Source organism: Rhopalosiphum padi, chromosome 2 (genome assembly GCF_020882245.1).
Source record: "Rhopalosiphum padi isolate XX-2018 chromosome 2, ASM2088224v1, whole genome shotgun sequence".
NCBI classification, from domain to species: Eukaryota; Metazoa; Arthropoda; class Insecta; order Hemiptera; family Aphididae; genus Rhopalosiphum; species Rhopalosiphum padi.
The window spans coordinates 90,270,795-90,286,805 of record NC_083598.1 but is presented as its reverse complement, the minus strand read 5'-3'; the positions used below and the strand labels follow the sequence as shown (position 1 = coordinate 90,286,805).

The 16,011-nt window shown below is 27.0% G+C and overlaps 1 protein-coding gene across 2 annotated transcripts; it reads left to right on the top strand.

The window, feature by feature from the left end:
* The first annotated feature begins 401 nt into the window (after positions 1 to 401).
* On the top strand, positions 402 to 15,244 carry LOC132923370 (G-protein coupled receptor Mth2-like). Of its 2 annotated transcripts, none has more exons than XM_060987329.1 (6): positions 402 to 939; positions 4,762 to 5,251; positions 9,497 to 9,575; positions 11,800 to 11,984; positions 13,307 to 13,472; positions 13,640 to 15,244. In XM_060987329.1, the coding sequence occupies exons 1-6, from the start codon at positions 628 to 630 to the stop codon at positions 14,022 to 14,024; spliced, it is 1,617 nt and encodes a 538-aa protein (XP_060843312.1). In that variant the 5' UTR covers positions 402 to 627; the 3' UTR covers positions 14,025 to 15,244. The 2 variants fall into 2 exon arrangements, with proteins under 2 accessions (XP_060843312.1, XP_060843314.1); XM_060987331.1 differs by having other exon boundaries at positions 407 to 939; positions 13,658 to 15,244.
* Positions 15,245 to 16,011: the final 767 nt, after the last annotated feature.

The window sequence follows — 16,011 nt, the reverse complement described above, 5'->3', positions numbered from 1 at the left end:
AAAATAAATAATATGTTCATACTAAATTATCAATGTTGTCAAATGCACTGAACAAGTTATGATAATATAATTGATATTACTGAAATGTACGACAAAATAAAAAGTAAACCTAGTAAATAGCCCCCTCCCGAAAAAAAATTGTTTAGATTCAACACTGGACTGCAGATAATAGAATACAATAATATTATTACATGGTCGATATCGTTGTTCTATACGCGAAGCCCGAAGACGATATAATTTTATTCTATTACCTACTTCACTGTAATAATATTATCACGAATGTACATGCGAATCGTTTTGCGTGGCTAATGACTATCGCAGCGGCGACGCGTATCGCGCACACTACACACAAACACACACACACACAGACACACACACACACACACACACACACGACGTTTCCGTCCTCGGCCGCAGTCTCCGCGAACGTTCAACAGGCACGGCGGCGCACAGTCGTATCGCGCGCGTCATTACTGACCGACACGTGTGCGCGGCAAAACGTTTTATTTTTATATTTTTCTCGTCGTGTTATTATTATTGCTGGCCGTTTTTCTTTTCTTTTCCATTTATTACACCGACGACCGTTATAAAAATCGTCTCCGTCACGTCGTCACGCGCTTACGCGAGATGGGCCGCCGGTTCGCGTGGCTGCCGACGCTGCTTCTGCTGCGGTTCTCGGCCTTTGCCGACGATCGGTGTCCGATGAACGTTTCCCAACCGGCGCCCGAAAACGCTTACCAGGTGAACGACGTGCTGTGGGCCGGACAACCGGAAAAACCGTACCCGCCGGCCGCGTACCGTTCGATGCAGGGCGTCGGTTACGTTCTTTGCACGTGCGAAACGGGATCGTGTATCCGCAAGTGCTGCGCGCCGAACGCTGCGTACGTGAATTCAAAATGCACGCCACTGAACGTGTCGGACCATGTTGTCGAGTTCAAGGTAGGAGCGCCGTAACCGGTTAAAATCCTAATAATTATTTTACGCGAGACGACCAAATGAGATTTCTTGTTTTTTGACCGCATTTTGGGTGGGTCCTTCCGGAATTTTTTCGCATTTTTTGTTGTTATACGAGTCGTTTAAAAAGTTTTCATAAAACGCTATTTGTGGGAGGGTGCACTTGAACCCCTGAAATTTTGGCGGGGCCAAAAAGTATCATTTTTCTCCAATGTTCCCCACCTCCCCACAGATATGTCAACGGTAAAAATCTATAAATCTTCTAAAATAAAGAAACGACGCAATACATTTATAAGATAATATTTTTTCTTTAAATTATTGCATAAGTACATATTTTATTGCTTGTTTCTTCTGTTGTATAAAAATACGTTGACGTCACATTACCTGGGTTAAAAAAATAACCAATTGAAAAAAAAATTACCGTATTTTCATCTCATGAAATATATGATTACATGCAAGATCATCATCATATTATTTTTTTAAACAAATTATATCATATTTTTTATTAACAAAGTACCTACCTATTATATTTAAGTATATGGGTACTTACCATTTGTTTCTGAGCCATAAGACGAATTTTTAGATTTGTGTAAAAACACATTTAGATTAATAGATTATGGTTTCAAATTTATTCCCCCCTCCTAGTTTTTTACCTAGTTACGCCACTAGTAAATGTCCGTTGCGGTCCCGGAACTCAAATATCCTTAACAGTTAACGCAACGTTATCAAATGGCAAAAACAAAACAGTTTATGATTTCATACTTAGTTGATAGCGGCGTGTCAATATAATTTGTGGACCACTATGTAATCCTGCCAATCCTATTAAATAAATAAATAAATAAATTACACTATACATTTTTTCTGAAAGTAAATTACGAATAGTTAGTACTAATAATTACTAGACTTATTTTGTCGATCAAATTGGGGCCATCTGCCTCGGCGTCTGGCCAAGACTTGTCTATTAAAAAAAATAGTCTGTCTCAGCTATTTGTTCTACTCTTCAACGTATAAATCGCAAACCGTCCACCGCAACCTGTAGATCGCTTGCTAAACGAACGGGGCTGTTAAAACATAACAAAACATGAGTATGTACCTTTCTACGTATTTTTACGTAACTCAAAAAAATTTTATTTTCCCAAACGACCAGAACGATATTGAACATTTCCGGTTAAGTTTGTAGACCGAATGATTCCCGGTGTAGAAAACATCCATTACTGAAAGAAGCCGATGGAGCATCACAAATTAGCGGGCGGCACCCACTACACACAGTCCGGTTTTGTGTTGTAAGAGAATGCACTGCTGTCGTGCCGACGAGGCGTCGACTGTTTAGGATGTTATTTTGTTTGTATTTTGTAACATCATAACATTAATATAATATAATGTATAATTATAACATCGCGGCTGCTTGAATGTCATCGAAACCAGTTTGGTCGTGGCTTTCTACATTTTGCGCATACTGATTATTGGCATGTTTTTCCACATTGATGTTTCATCGTTTACAAATTTTTTATTATTTATTTATTATTTATTATTATTTATAACAGTCTAGATTTCATCCACTAAAATATTGCCAAAATCGATTTGTTTTGTAAATTCGGAAATCCCCACAAATAATAGCAACACGTCATTAATCGTGTACACTGAAACTGATAAAAATGCATATCATAATCCGGCCGGTGTTTAGTGCGATAAAAATTGGATTAATCCATTTTATTGACGGCAATTATTCCGCCCTGGCGATATTATAAATTATCGTATTTTCGTTTCAGCTATATTCGCAATAATAACCATATTGCCATATAATTTGTAATTATCTGTTTTGACGTCTCTGTTGATGATTTTACGTAGGCGTAGGATCATATAGTCCAATGTTTTATATTACGTAAACTTCATATATTATGTAATTTGTGAAAACTAAAAGATAATATGACGTATCTGTAAGTATACGGTGCAAATGCATAATTAAACAGTTTCAATACACTTTTAATCACTGACCCATAGGCATACTTGCGTACTACATAGAAGGTTCGAGCCACAATATTGTTCCACATTAAAATGTGTTTTTCATATCTATGTGACATTTCAGTTTCACACGTAACTATAAACGTATACGTTGATATTTATAATAAACAACATGGTTTAACTTCTGATAAATCTGATATGTAACCAAATATTAATTGAAATAGCTGAATATATTACATAACAATAATATTGTGTACCAAATTCAATTTTTAAAAATTAGAGAACAATACCTAAATAAATATTTAAACTGAATACTCAATAATTGTGTAATATTTTGTCATTGGTTTATTTTTATCTTTTAAAAAACATACAAATACCGAAATACCTGGTAAGGTATTTATACATTTTCTATTGCATTGGTTTTTGTATGCAATTAATACGCAAGTGATAATCCCTATTCAGAAGCTAGACTTTATCAAAATGTAAACTTCAGTCAATAGTTTTATTATAACTTTTTTATCAAAAATGTCTTGTTTATATGAACTTCATAATAGTATAAACACATCTTAGAGGTTTATCGACCCAAGAGTTGGGTAGGTCGTAAGTATAATATTTTTTAATGCGTATAGTTAATTTACATTTAATTTTGGACCATGATGGATTCAAAGTTACAGTTGAATTTTACTAAGTTTCGAAAATATTAAACATTGAATTATTTTGTTTATGATAAATTAATACCCATAACCTACACGTAAAACATAATTATATAATTATACACTTTAGTCATTACTCAATAACTTACAATTCATAAGTATAGTCTAAAATAACTATATATATGCAAATTTACCTTTTTAATAGTTACGATTTTACGACTAGCTATGGAGGCGATAAGCAAAATGTTTTGTATGAGATTAACGAATATTCATTTTTAAGTTATTTATGATAGGTACAGTTTAACAGTTTAACATAGTAAAAATAGACAAGAATGGACGTGCTAAATCGATGAATAATTTTTAATAATATACCTACCAACTTTAAATAAAAATAAAGATCAGCTAAAATGCTTGTATATTATTAGTTCTGCTAGATTATATGCGTAGGTTACATAATACATAGTTTTATGTTCATTCATAATAAATATTTTTTCGATATTGATTGAATATTAATCTTATTGAACATTAATAAATATATTTATCGTAAAAATGTTTGATTTATTTAAGCTATGTAAAATATTGCTGACTAAAAAAATTGTTTTATATTAAACAATAAAAGTAAACAAAAACAATCGATTATGACCTTCATAGAAACCACACAATTAATTTTAATTATACATAATATATATAAACTAATTCTAGCTAACCTGAAGTCTTCAATTAAAATTTAATAAATATATTATTGTTTAAAATAATATTTACTTTATAGGTATATAATAATAATACAATGCACAAATATAATGTAAGCCCTTTGCGCGGCTACCATGTCTTCCCGATGTTCTCTATATTATCATTCATAATCTTTTCTAAGTTCTTTATTAGGACAATTAGACTATTCCTATAAGACATAGTTCCTGAAGTACACTGTCACGCTATGTCGCAGACATATCCTACACATCCAAATCATTCAATCCTTTTGGTCTTATTATTGACACTATATCCGGTTGATTATAATATAACTTATTGAGGTCAATAGGTCATCAATAGTTTTGCATCTTTATTTGGCTCTCAACTATGTTATTAAAAAATCTGGTTTTTTTTAAAAATTTTATTCTTGCTTAACAATTTTTTTAATTAAATTTAAGAAATAATATTATTTCTAGATTAAAAATTAATTTAATTTATATTATAGGTTCCAAAACTTGTGAATGCAAACGGGACGGTCGACATTTATGAGACGGACCTGTTTCATGTAGTCTATGGAAAACTAACATGTCGTAAAAAATATAAATTGGCTCCATCACCGGAGAAAAATGACGATTTCCGAATAAATAAAGAGGGATTTTTACTGAATGAATCAGGAAAAATTATTGCTGCACCAGATCGATTTTGTTTGGAGCAATTTTCCGAATTAAATTATCAAATTTTAGCAGTTGTTTGTTCTCCAGAACAATTGGCAGTCCAACAAGATGGCACAAATGTATTTTATACGATCGGCATGATGCTGTCACTGCCATTTTTGCTTATAACGTTCCTAGTTTATGCGCTTATCAGAGACTTACGGAATTTGCATGGAAAATCATTAATGTGTCATGTAGCAACGCTATTGGTGGCCTACAGCAGTCTAGTAGTTGTTCAATTCATAACTGATAGTGTTGTTAAAACATGGTGTATTTTTTTAGGTAAGTACATATAAAAATAAATATTATATTCTTTGTTTATGTTATGAAAGTACTAATGTCAACATTTTTAACTTATCATTTATAAGTACCTAAATATAATCAGTAAATATATTAAATAATTTATTCATTAAAATAATTTTAAGCAACACATTATCCGATATACGTCATGTTTTACTATCGGCCAACACAATAAGCTACCATTTTATATAATAATAAAACTGTCTAGTCTAGTAAATATAATACATACCTATAGTAAAATTATACACTACTGTATTTTAGTAACACGCGAATACACAATAATAGCATTAACATGTGATAATATAATATTCGGACAAACATATGTACCTACGTTGAATTGAACGACTTTTTATGGCAAAAAATATATTTATTACATTAACTAATTAGGAAAAATTCACTAGTAGGTACTTTTTCATCTGTTTTAATATCATAACTTTTAGAAAATGTTTATTCAAAGATATGAGCTGCCAAAGCTAATAATCTATATTTAGTTATTATAAATTCGATTTATTTAAATAGCATGTATCTAAGAGTTACTTGTAATTGTAATTGTATGTAAAAATAGCTACTTATAAACTTTGAATCTTTAGAAAATGAATTTAAAAACAATAAAGTTAAGATAAATAATTATTGTACACAAAAATTAACTTATTTTTTTTTAGTTTTATATTATCTGCAGTTATAGTTATATTATTTTTATTTTATTAATTTTTTTTTCAGTTAATATGATTAAAATTTAAAATATTGTTTATCGAACTGTACAATTTTAATTTAAATCATTATTTTAAAATAATCTTGATAAAAAAATAAATTTTTTAGTTGTAAACAAATAAGTTTGAAAATGCACTTGTTTATACTAAAACTAGACAAAAAATAGTAGCTTTCCAGGAACTTAAATATTAAGGTGTGAAAATGTTAAGGCTATTATAGTTTTTTTTTTTTAAACAATAGTTTAAGTTCCATTTACACCAAGGTCTAATACGCGGTACACATCATAATTAACCGTTTGGCAACAATAAGATGATTTTCAGTTTATTTTCAAAATGCACATAAATTGTTTATTTTATTTTAACGGGTATATATATATTATATAATTAATTGATTTTTCAATTTGTAAAAAATAAAAATAATCAATTTTAGTTTCAAATGTGTGATGTATAAATATAAAACAAACATTATTATAAAATTATAGAACTACGAAAAGTTAAACATTTATAATTATTAAATTGAAATAGGCCAAGTATACGACCATTAAACCAATATAAAAACAAACAACAAAATATGCATTCATGTGTATGAATTTTTAAGTATTTTATTTTAGGACTAACTTAATCTCATCTAAATAATAGAAATACAATTAAAAAAAAATCTAATAAAAATCGTAATTATTTTTTTATAATTATAATTATCGTAACAAAGTTGTGTTAAACAGTTTAATTAAGATGTACGAACTACGATGTGTGGGCAGTTGTCGCATTGACAGTTGATAAATATCTGATGATTATGTAAAGCGAAAGTTGTTTTACACAAAGTACGCTGTTTCCTTGTCGGAGCTATACGTGAGCGTAGGTAAAACACCCCCGAAATTAAATAAAACAATTTTGAGCTTTTTTTGAATTTGTTCGAGAATATTATTAACTCGCATATTATGTACTTGGTATAATTTGTGGGAAACCACAATTTACATTGTATACTAGTTGTATTGTAATTATTGGTAATAACATAAAATTTAAACTGTGGTCATTTGAACGGTGCCCAAACTATTATTCGTTCTGAATATCCAAAAGCCTTGTATGTGCATTGTAGCGCTCATTCCCTAAATTTAGCAATTGCCAATTGGTTATGCCTGTCAAATTCAAATGATCAGAAACTGCATGGGTACTGTTAAGTCCATTACATCATTTTTTTAAAAATCTACCCAACGCACTAATATATTAAAAACACATATTAGATCTTCTTTACCAGAGTCCAATCATGATAGATTAATTTCAATGTGTGAAACCAGATGGGTTTAAAAGCACGAATCCATAAAACGATTTCATGAAATGTATTTTCAAATAATACATACTTTAGAAGAACTCCAAGAAGTAATAAATAACGAAACATCACAAAAAGCACATCAATTTTTGGCAACTAGAATACCTATAAATAATAATACATCAGACCCGATTACATATTGTCATTAAACGTATAACTGAAAAAGTTTTTGCTTTTACACTTCCACTTTGCGAATATTTACAAAAAATTGATTGTGATCTTACCAAAGCAGCATGTGATCATGTTCAAGTTGTCATTGATTCATTAAATACTTTTCGTCAAAATGCTGAGATGGAATTTAACCTAATATTTATTACGGCTTCGAAAACTTTAACCTATGTAGGTGGCACAATGAGTGTACCAAGATTTTCAAAAAAACAAATTAATCGAGACAATTATAAAGATTCTATGCCGGAAGAATATTATAGAAAATAATTAAAGAAAAATATTTTACAAATGAGAAAGATGTTATTCATTTATGTGATTTTTATAAGACAATACTTTCGGATCATCAACAGTTTAATTCGTAATATTTACTGTGGGTTAAAGAAAAAGAAGATTGTAGGCCATCTTCAGCATTTGAAGCATTTTAAAAATGTGATTCTGATTTTTTTCCAAATATAAAACAATTGTTAACTATTATTTGTATACTTCCCGTATCAACTATACTACTGTAGAAAGAACTTTTTCAACATTACGACGTATTAAATCATGTTTGAGAAATTCGACAGAAAATGAAGGATTAACTGGACTTGCTTTGCTAAGCGTTCATCGTGAAATTAATATTGACTCGAAAGAAGTAATCAATATTTTTAAACTTCAACCAAGAAAACAGTTTTCTCTTATAATTTTTTTTTATATTTTTAAATTTATAATTTATATTGACAAAATATTGAATTGGTATTCAATTGTATTATTAAATACATACAAATAAATTATTCATAATTTTATAATATTAATATAGATTTAGACAGAAATGTCGTCAAAAACATCATTTACACGAGAATATTTCCTACCTACACTCATGGAGCTATAGTATAAAATATAAATGAATAAATCTGCACAATAAAATGAAAACTTTCCAGCAAATTACAATCTAAAAATCTAATTTTGGTGATAAAAATGCTCGATTCAACATTATAATTGTATAATCTATTGAAATGTGTATTTTGGTATAAATGCATCAATTGTTCGTCTGTTTCTAATCTTTTTATCCTCGCAGTCGGCTATACAGCATCTACACTGATATTTGCTTATAAAATGTATACTCAGATTTAATGATAATACCAACTAGTTCAGTCAACCTGTCGCTTGAAGAGTTGCAATCCATACATATTTTTTCACAAAATTTTTGAGATTTGAAAATGTTGATAATTTTAATAAATTAATATATCAACTTTGAACATCACATATAATTCGTAAATGTGATTCTAGTATCCAGTATATTTATTTTATAGTTTTGTAAAACAATTTTTAAAGATTTATTATTAATCTTAGTTTAAACATTAGTAAAGTAGGTACTGGTAAAGTGGTAAACATTGGGAAACAACTCGTTTGTATTTGAATTATGTGTATCAAAAAAATATTCATTAAATAGGGAAGAGGGGATTCACACGACGCCTTAAGTATATTAAAAAAAATCTTAAGAGCTTGAGTATAATATGGTCTTTAAGTCTTAAGTATTTTAAAAAAACCTTAAAAATTTGAATTTGAATAAATTTATTAAAAAATAACGGGTTTGAGCATATTTGGTAAATCATTCTGTACATATCTAGCATCAAGCAATATTTCAGTATGGTCTGTTAATCTGGGGAGGGCTCTCGCGGATAACGCTTTAAAACTTTTATTGCTTCATCAACGACAGATAGTGCGTGTATGTCTACAAAAAACAAATTATGTTGGATCAACTGGTTTTAACTTTAAGGAGCTCAACGTATTACCAGTTGACCTTGTTTTCAAAAAAATGTCAATTTTGTGGGTGGTGAATCACTTAGATCAATGGGTTGATAAAAATGAAATTAGTAATAAAAGAGCTTTTCGGTCATTTGATGCTAAAATATCACCTTTTAAAAAATCAGTTGCTCAAAAATTTGTTGATTATATTGGTCCTATATATATTAAAACTGTATATTTGTTTTTAAATAAAAAAAAAAATAAACTATTAATTAAATGTGGTTTTATTTGTTTCAGCGTATATCGTTCAATTCTCGTTTTTGGCAAGTTTTTTCTGGCTTAATGTTATGTGTTTTGATCTATGGTGGACTTTCAGGTAAATAAAATATTGTACATTGAGTGGTAGGTACTGCCGGTACTGGACTAAAATCCTCCAGACTACAGCCAAGAAATAACCTTGTCTCTGTTTGTTTTTTAGATTTTAGATTTTATAGGTGTTTAAATTATGTTAAGTAGATAAACAAATAATAAATATACTTATATAATTTAGTATTATACATTTATACGAGCTGGTTGGCTTTATGCCTCTAATATATAATAATAATTATCTACATTATTTCTACTATATCGTGTAGATTATCATTATTATTTATGTAGCCATCAATTATTAGTCCTTTTTGTTTTCTCTCGACGTGGTACAAATGTACAATTAATAAACTTTATTTTTTTTCCTTTACCTAATTTAGTTGTAGCCGACAGTCGTGTATGGTTGTGTAAAACTCTTGACTATAGTTATTGATAGCCAAAATAATTGAAACAATCGAAAACCTAACTTTAATTATTATATTTGTCACTTTTCTGTGTTAAAATATTGAGTATTAGTGCACCAATATATTTTTTTATTAAAAATTAATAATGAAAAAAATTTACGACCACGATGATGATGCTGCTAATTGATATGATGATGTTCTTGTTGTAGAACTTTGTAAAGTAATAAATAATATACACATATTATTAGAATAATAGATGACCAAAAATGAATTTGTGATATTTATTTTTATGATTAAATTTACGATAATCTATTTGATTTAGTTGACGGTTCGCCGTTTTCGTAAACAACATATACACTAACCATACCACTACCTGTCTATATTATAATATATTTTTCTTATATATATTGTATATACCTATGACGTAAAATCTAAATAATTAATTTATAATAATAAAATACAAATGAAATGTTTATTTTATTATTATTATTATTATTATTATTTATGGGGAGGAAGATTCTAAGGATTCTAGACCAGTTTAATCTAAATAAACTCCCATAATTGTTAGAATAATATAAATCATGAAATTTACGTTTTAATTCTTAAAATAAAAGTTTTTCATTATTAGTTAAAAAAAAGTGAAAAAAAAAACGTAATTAATTTAACTAAATATCAAATATCTTCATATTGATATTTTATTTATTCAATATTGGAAAATGTCCAAAAGTATAAAGGTTTGACAGTGGAATCAAAAATGTGTAGTATACTTGAAATTTGAATTTGTATACACTATATAGCTTTACGCCTTTATCTATATCAGTTTATTATAATAAATAATAATTATCAAATATAAAATTGTATTTAAGTATACTAGGTATAGGTAGGTATACGATTTACTATCAATATATATTAATATTATTATTCATGAAGTTTATAATTTTGCCTGTTTTTAGGAAATGGAACAAATGTTCTTTTATTTTCAAATTGATGCCTATCAATTTAGTTTTATATATTTTAATATAAAATATTTTATTTAGTAAAAAAATAAAATTAACAATATTCATAAGTTAAATTTAAAGATTTTTTATAATTTGACATATTGGTAAGAAGTTAATACAGAATTCATTATTATATTGTATTTGATATACTTCTATTTAAATGGATATTAGTCCACTATGCATATATTATTATTGTGTCATTACTGGTTAGACACTATCTAAATTCAAAACTCAAAAAGTTGTAAATTATGAACATGCTCAATAAAAGAGTATACTGAATATATATGCCATTACAAGGTAAAAACATGTACGTATATTATTAAATATATAGAGCTCCCGCCGTAATACTACCATAATAGCAGGGGGCATACCCCGTTCCTCAATGCCCTTGAATATTTATATTACATTATTATACACCTATAAATATTGTTAAAAAAAATTAATTAACACAAAATGTAATGCAGTTGTATTGTTAACAATTCTGCTTATTGAAATGTTAATTTTCGCATGGTAACCTATTTACAATATAAGTTGTATTTTAGTTTGAACGTAATAGAGATAACGCTCAAAATTAAAGTATTTACTATTTATGAATTAGAAGTAAAATAAAAACATTTTATATTAGAATATAATGATTTTAATTTTTTGACAAATTTAATCGGTATTTACAATCTTGAAAACAAAAACAAGATTATAATAATGTACTAAATGCAATATTAATTAAGAATAGACATAAATTTACTACAAGAAACAATGTTTAAATTATAAATATAGAAAAATAAATAAGTAATATTTGTAAATATTTTAATTTATTTATGTATTTAATTTTTAGTGGATTTAGACCATTAAGGGGAAATATAAGAGAACACGAAGCGAAAAAGTTTATTATCTATTCCATTTATGCGTGGGGATGTACCTCATTTATTTCAATAATTACATTTGGTATGGAGAATTTGTTATTTTTACCTACTGAAAAAATTCGTCCAGGATTCGGAATCAAGAGTTGTTGGTTTGGTAGTAAGTATTTTTATGAAAGTTGTTTATACTTAAAATAAGTTTAATTCTTTACAAAATATATTAATTGAAGTCAAAATGTTTGAAAAATTACTATAATATAATATTATATTACTTACTATTCAGACGATTTTACATTTTAACAAAATAATTTATACGCATACATTTATTAAGTCGATAAGAGTTTGAAAATTCGATGTGTTATTGATGCTATGATTAAAAAAATAAACTAGAAGATAAATAAATGTCATTATGGCTGTATGACGTTTGATAAAGCATTTTTCAATGTTAAAAGTTTAAGAGGTCACCGCCCATCTGCTTTTTAAGGCGTGTGATATAGGCAATTTGAATGCAATTTAAGAAAATATAAAATTTAAAATTTTAGTTTCAAATACTAATTATTATTTACTAATTTAAAGTAACTTACAAATTGTCTCATGATATAAGTACCCTAAATTAGTTGCGCTATTACAAAATTAAAACAAAAAAATCTGTTATTATTATATACATCCAATTTGAATAACTTTTTTTGTACTAAGTACTAAGTACTAAATAGTGATGATCAAATAATTGTACAGTAAAAGTCTCCTCCTTTTTATGAAAGATTATTGCCTGAGTAGTTCTTGCCCACGCAAAACGGTTTTAATCAAACAATTTAAGGACATGTGATGTCCCTCAAGTGTTAATAATCAGTAGGTGGAAACAAACATTATTAAATTTCCTTCTTTTAAATACAACATAGCTAATTTTTTCCATATTTAAAATTTTTTTTTTTTTAATTATTTATATTATGCAGTATACTTTAATATTCAAATTCTAAAATTTAATAAAAGTAACAATATTATCCATAAAATGTTATATTATGCTTTTATTGATATTCTTATGATTTTAAAATAATCTATAGTTATATAAAATTCTACAGCTTTAAAATGTTCATAACTCATTTTAAAACAGAATATCAATCAATAAAACTATAAAATCATATGACATTTTCTAGATAATATTCTTACCTTTAAATTATATAATGAGTAAATTTATTTTAATATTAAACTTAACATCACGAAATATGTTCTGCTGAACACAAATTTGCTATGATGTACATTAGTAAGATAGACAATACATATACGTATTACACTATAACATGCTCTTAAGAAATTCATACATACTTTTTTTTAATAGACATTAAAATAAAATAAAAATGAGTAAAGGGAATACATTTATCGAATTAGGACTTGATTATTACAATTATACAGAATTATAAAATTGTAATAAAAAAAATATTCAGGCGTGTCATGTTATTAATTTTTTATAAATTTATATTTTAGCTGATTTAGCCACGCTATTATATTTTTATGGTCCTATTGGTACTCTATTATTTAGTAATCTATTGATGTTTATACACACGGCAATAATGATTATCAAACATATGAGAGATGCTAAAGTACTTAGAGGGTCTGAAAGCCAAAAAAATGTGGACCATGAAAAACAAAGGTAAATACTGATTATTTCATCTCTATTAATAAGAATAGCATTATCCTATAAAATTAGTTGTTATATTTAATAAAAATAAAAATGATTATATTCACCTAAATAATGAGTTTGATAAAACTATAATATAAACTCATTAAATGAATTGAGCAAGCTATACTTGAAATTAGAAATATATTGTGTTTCAGATTCATGTTGTATTTGAAATTATTCATCGTCATGGGTGTTAATTGGTTAGCAGAAATTATATCATGGGCAACAGGTTCAGATGGTTCTGAGTATGTGTGGTATATCACAGACATTGGAAATTCTCTGCAAGGAGTGTTGATTTTTTTAATCTTTGTATGTAAAAAACGTGTATTAAATTTATTAAACAAAAAACTTTGTCCACAATTCCAAATTTTCAAGACATCTACTAGTGTATCTACTCGAACCACTAATAGCACTGTCTCATCTAGAACTAGCTCCAATGTAAAAAATAAAGATTCAGTTGAAATGTCCTCTAAAAGCATAAGCAATTCAATTAATAATCAATTACAAGATTTTAAAGTTTAATGATTGTGTAATAAAAATAAATTTGTTTTAATTAAATTTCCTTATAAGTTATAGGTACTAAACTTAAAACTTTATTGTCATATTAATTTTTGCTTTTGACCACGATTTGTATTTTGATTAGAATTGAGTTTTTATTTTAAATTCTACTCTGTTAGTTCCAAAAATATAATCTCATATTAGATGTACACTATTTTTAAATAATGTTTTGTTAGCTAGTAACAAGTATAATTTACATGTAATTTAAATGTATTTTTAATAGTATGTATATTAGGAGATTATTCATAATAATTATTATTAATCAACTTTTTAAATTAATAATAATTTTACTAGTCATATATTAATCATGAGCACTACTAAAATTATATTGGTATTGTATAAATTATTGCTTATCGACAATTGTGTATATTTACTTATCAATTTGTATTAACTTTGCATACCTACCTATTATAATAATTAATTGAATAATTATTTTTTCATTGAAATGTTCAACCTACCATTGATGTAGAATATTTAAAAATGTTATAATAAATGATTATCTTTTATAATTAAAACCAATAAATAGATAAACTGTATCTATTTTGTGTATCCAATTTTTTTTTAAGAGGGATCTCACAACAGCACTATATAACAGTAGTTTTCAACCTGTGTGTCACGGCTCCCAAGGGCGTCGTTGGTTATTATTAAAGGAGCCGTGTCCGTAGTATAAACTAATAATACAATTGTAAAAAATATGTTTTTTTATTATCATTATTCGTATGGGAGCCGTATATTTGATTCCAAAATCAAAAAGAGCCGTGGACCCAAAAAGGTTGAAAACCACTGCTATATAACATACATTTACATTAATAATCTGTATCATGTATATTGTACCTCTAATAATTTAGTTTATAAAAATTATATACAAAAATTTATTATGAAACCATTTGAATTATACAACTATATATTGAATAATTATTATTAATATAGGTATATAAAATTGATTTTCATTTCTGATAAATGATGAAATGATTTTACAATTATGTTTTTTTTTTTTTTTTGGCTGTCATCACTCGTCGCTTTTTGAGGTGGTGAGATTACTTTGATTTTCAAATTTGTGGATGATTTCTAGTAGCAAACATTGGATTTAGTTGGTATCTACTTAGCTGTAGTCATTTAATTCCATAATTTTTAGTTATATTAAGAATAATTAAAAAAATAAATAAATAATTTTTGCCTATTAATTATTAACAATTCTATTTTTTTATATGTAGAATTATAGAACATAACTATAGATGCTTGAACTTTCATAACATTTTGATAATTGGAGTGATTTATAAACATTTGACATTTTCGGTTTTTTTCTCGATAAAATATTATTTGTTTTGTCAAAGACCTTAAAAAATTTAATGTAAAGTTCCTCTAAGATTATCAGATTTTAAACCCCCCAAACTGGGGCACCATGACCTTTTTTTTTTATGTTGACGTAACGCTTAAAGTATAATCATTTAGTAACAAATATGAACACAAAAAAAAAACTATAGAAGCACAATTTTTTCTTCATAGACATTTTGAAGTTTAAATTCGCACAAAATTAGATATTTAAATATTTAAACGAATAATAACAATTTTAGTTATTTTGTTGTAATATAAAATATTAATCATGGGTATTTTGAAACTTTCAATATATTATATTATTATATTTTATACACATAAAAAGTAATAACACTTTCAAATGGAATTTTCTCGGGAACAATTAAATCAATCTACTGTAACTGTATTACTAATAGTAAAATAAGTTACTTTAATATAAATATAAATATATTATAACATAGGCTGACAAGTTGTCCTACATTTAAATTCTTTTTTCATATGCAATGTTTTATCATTGAATTCAATTTTAACATAAGTTAAAGCCTTAAAGTACAAGTTCCCTATGGCTTATAGCGTTAAACAGTGGAATAGCACAAAGTTATGATGTCACATCTAGACGCTTACTATGTCTAGACTG

Coding starts and splice junctions, on each gene's coding strand:
- LOC132923370 (XM_060987329.1), top strand. CDS start 628: ATGGGCCGCCGGTTCGCGTGGCTGCCGACGCTGCTTCTGCTGCGGTTC. Junction 940..4,761: donor ACCATGTTGTCGAGTTCAAG/GTAGGAGCGCCG, acceptor TTTATATTATAG/GTTCCAAAACTTGTGAATGC. Junction 9,576..11,799: donor GATCTATGGTGGACTTTCAG/GTAAATAAAATA, acceptor TTTAATTTTTAG/TGGATTTAGACCATTAAGGG.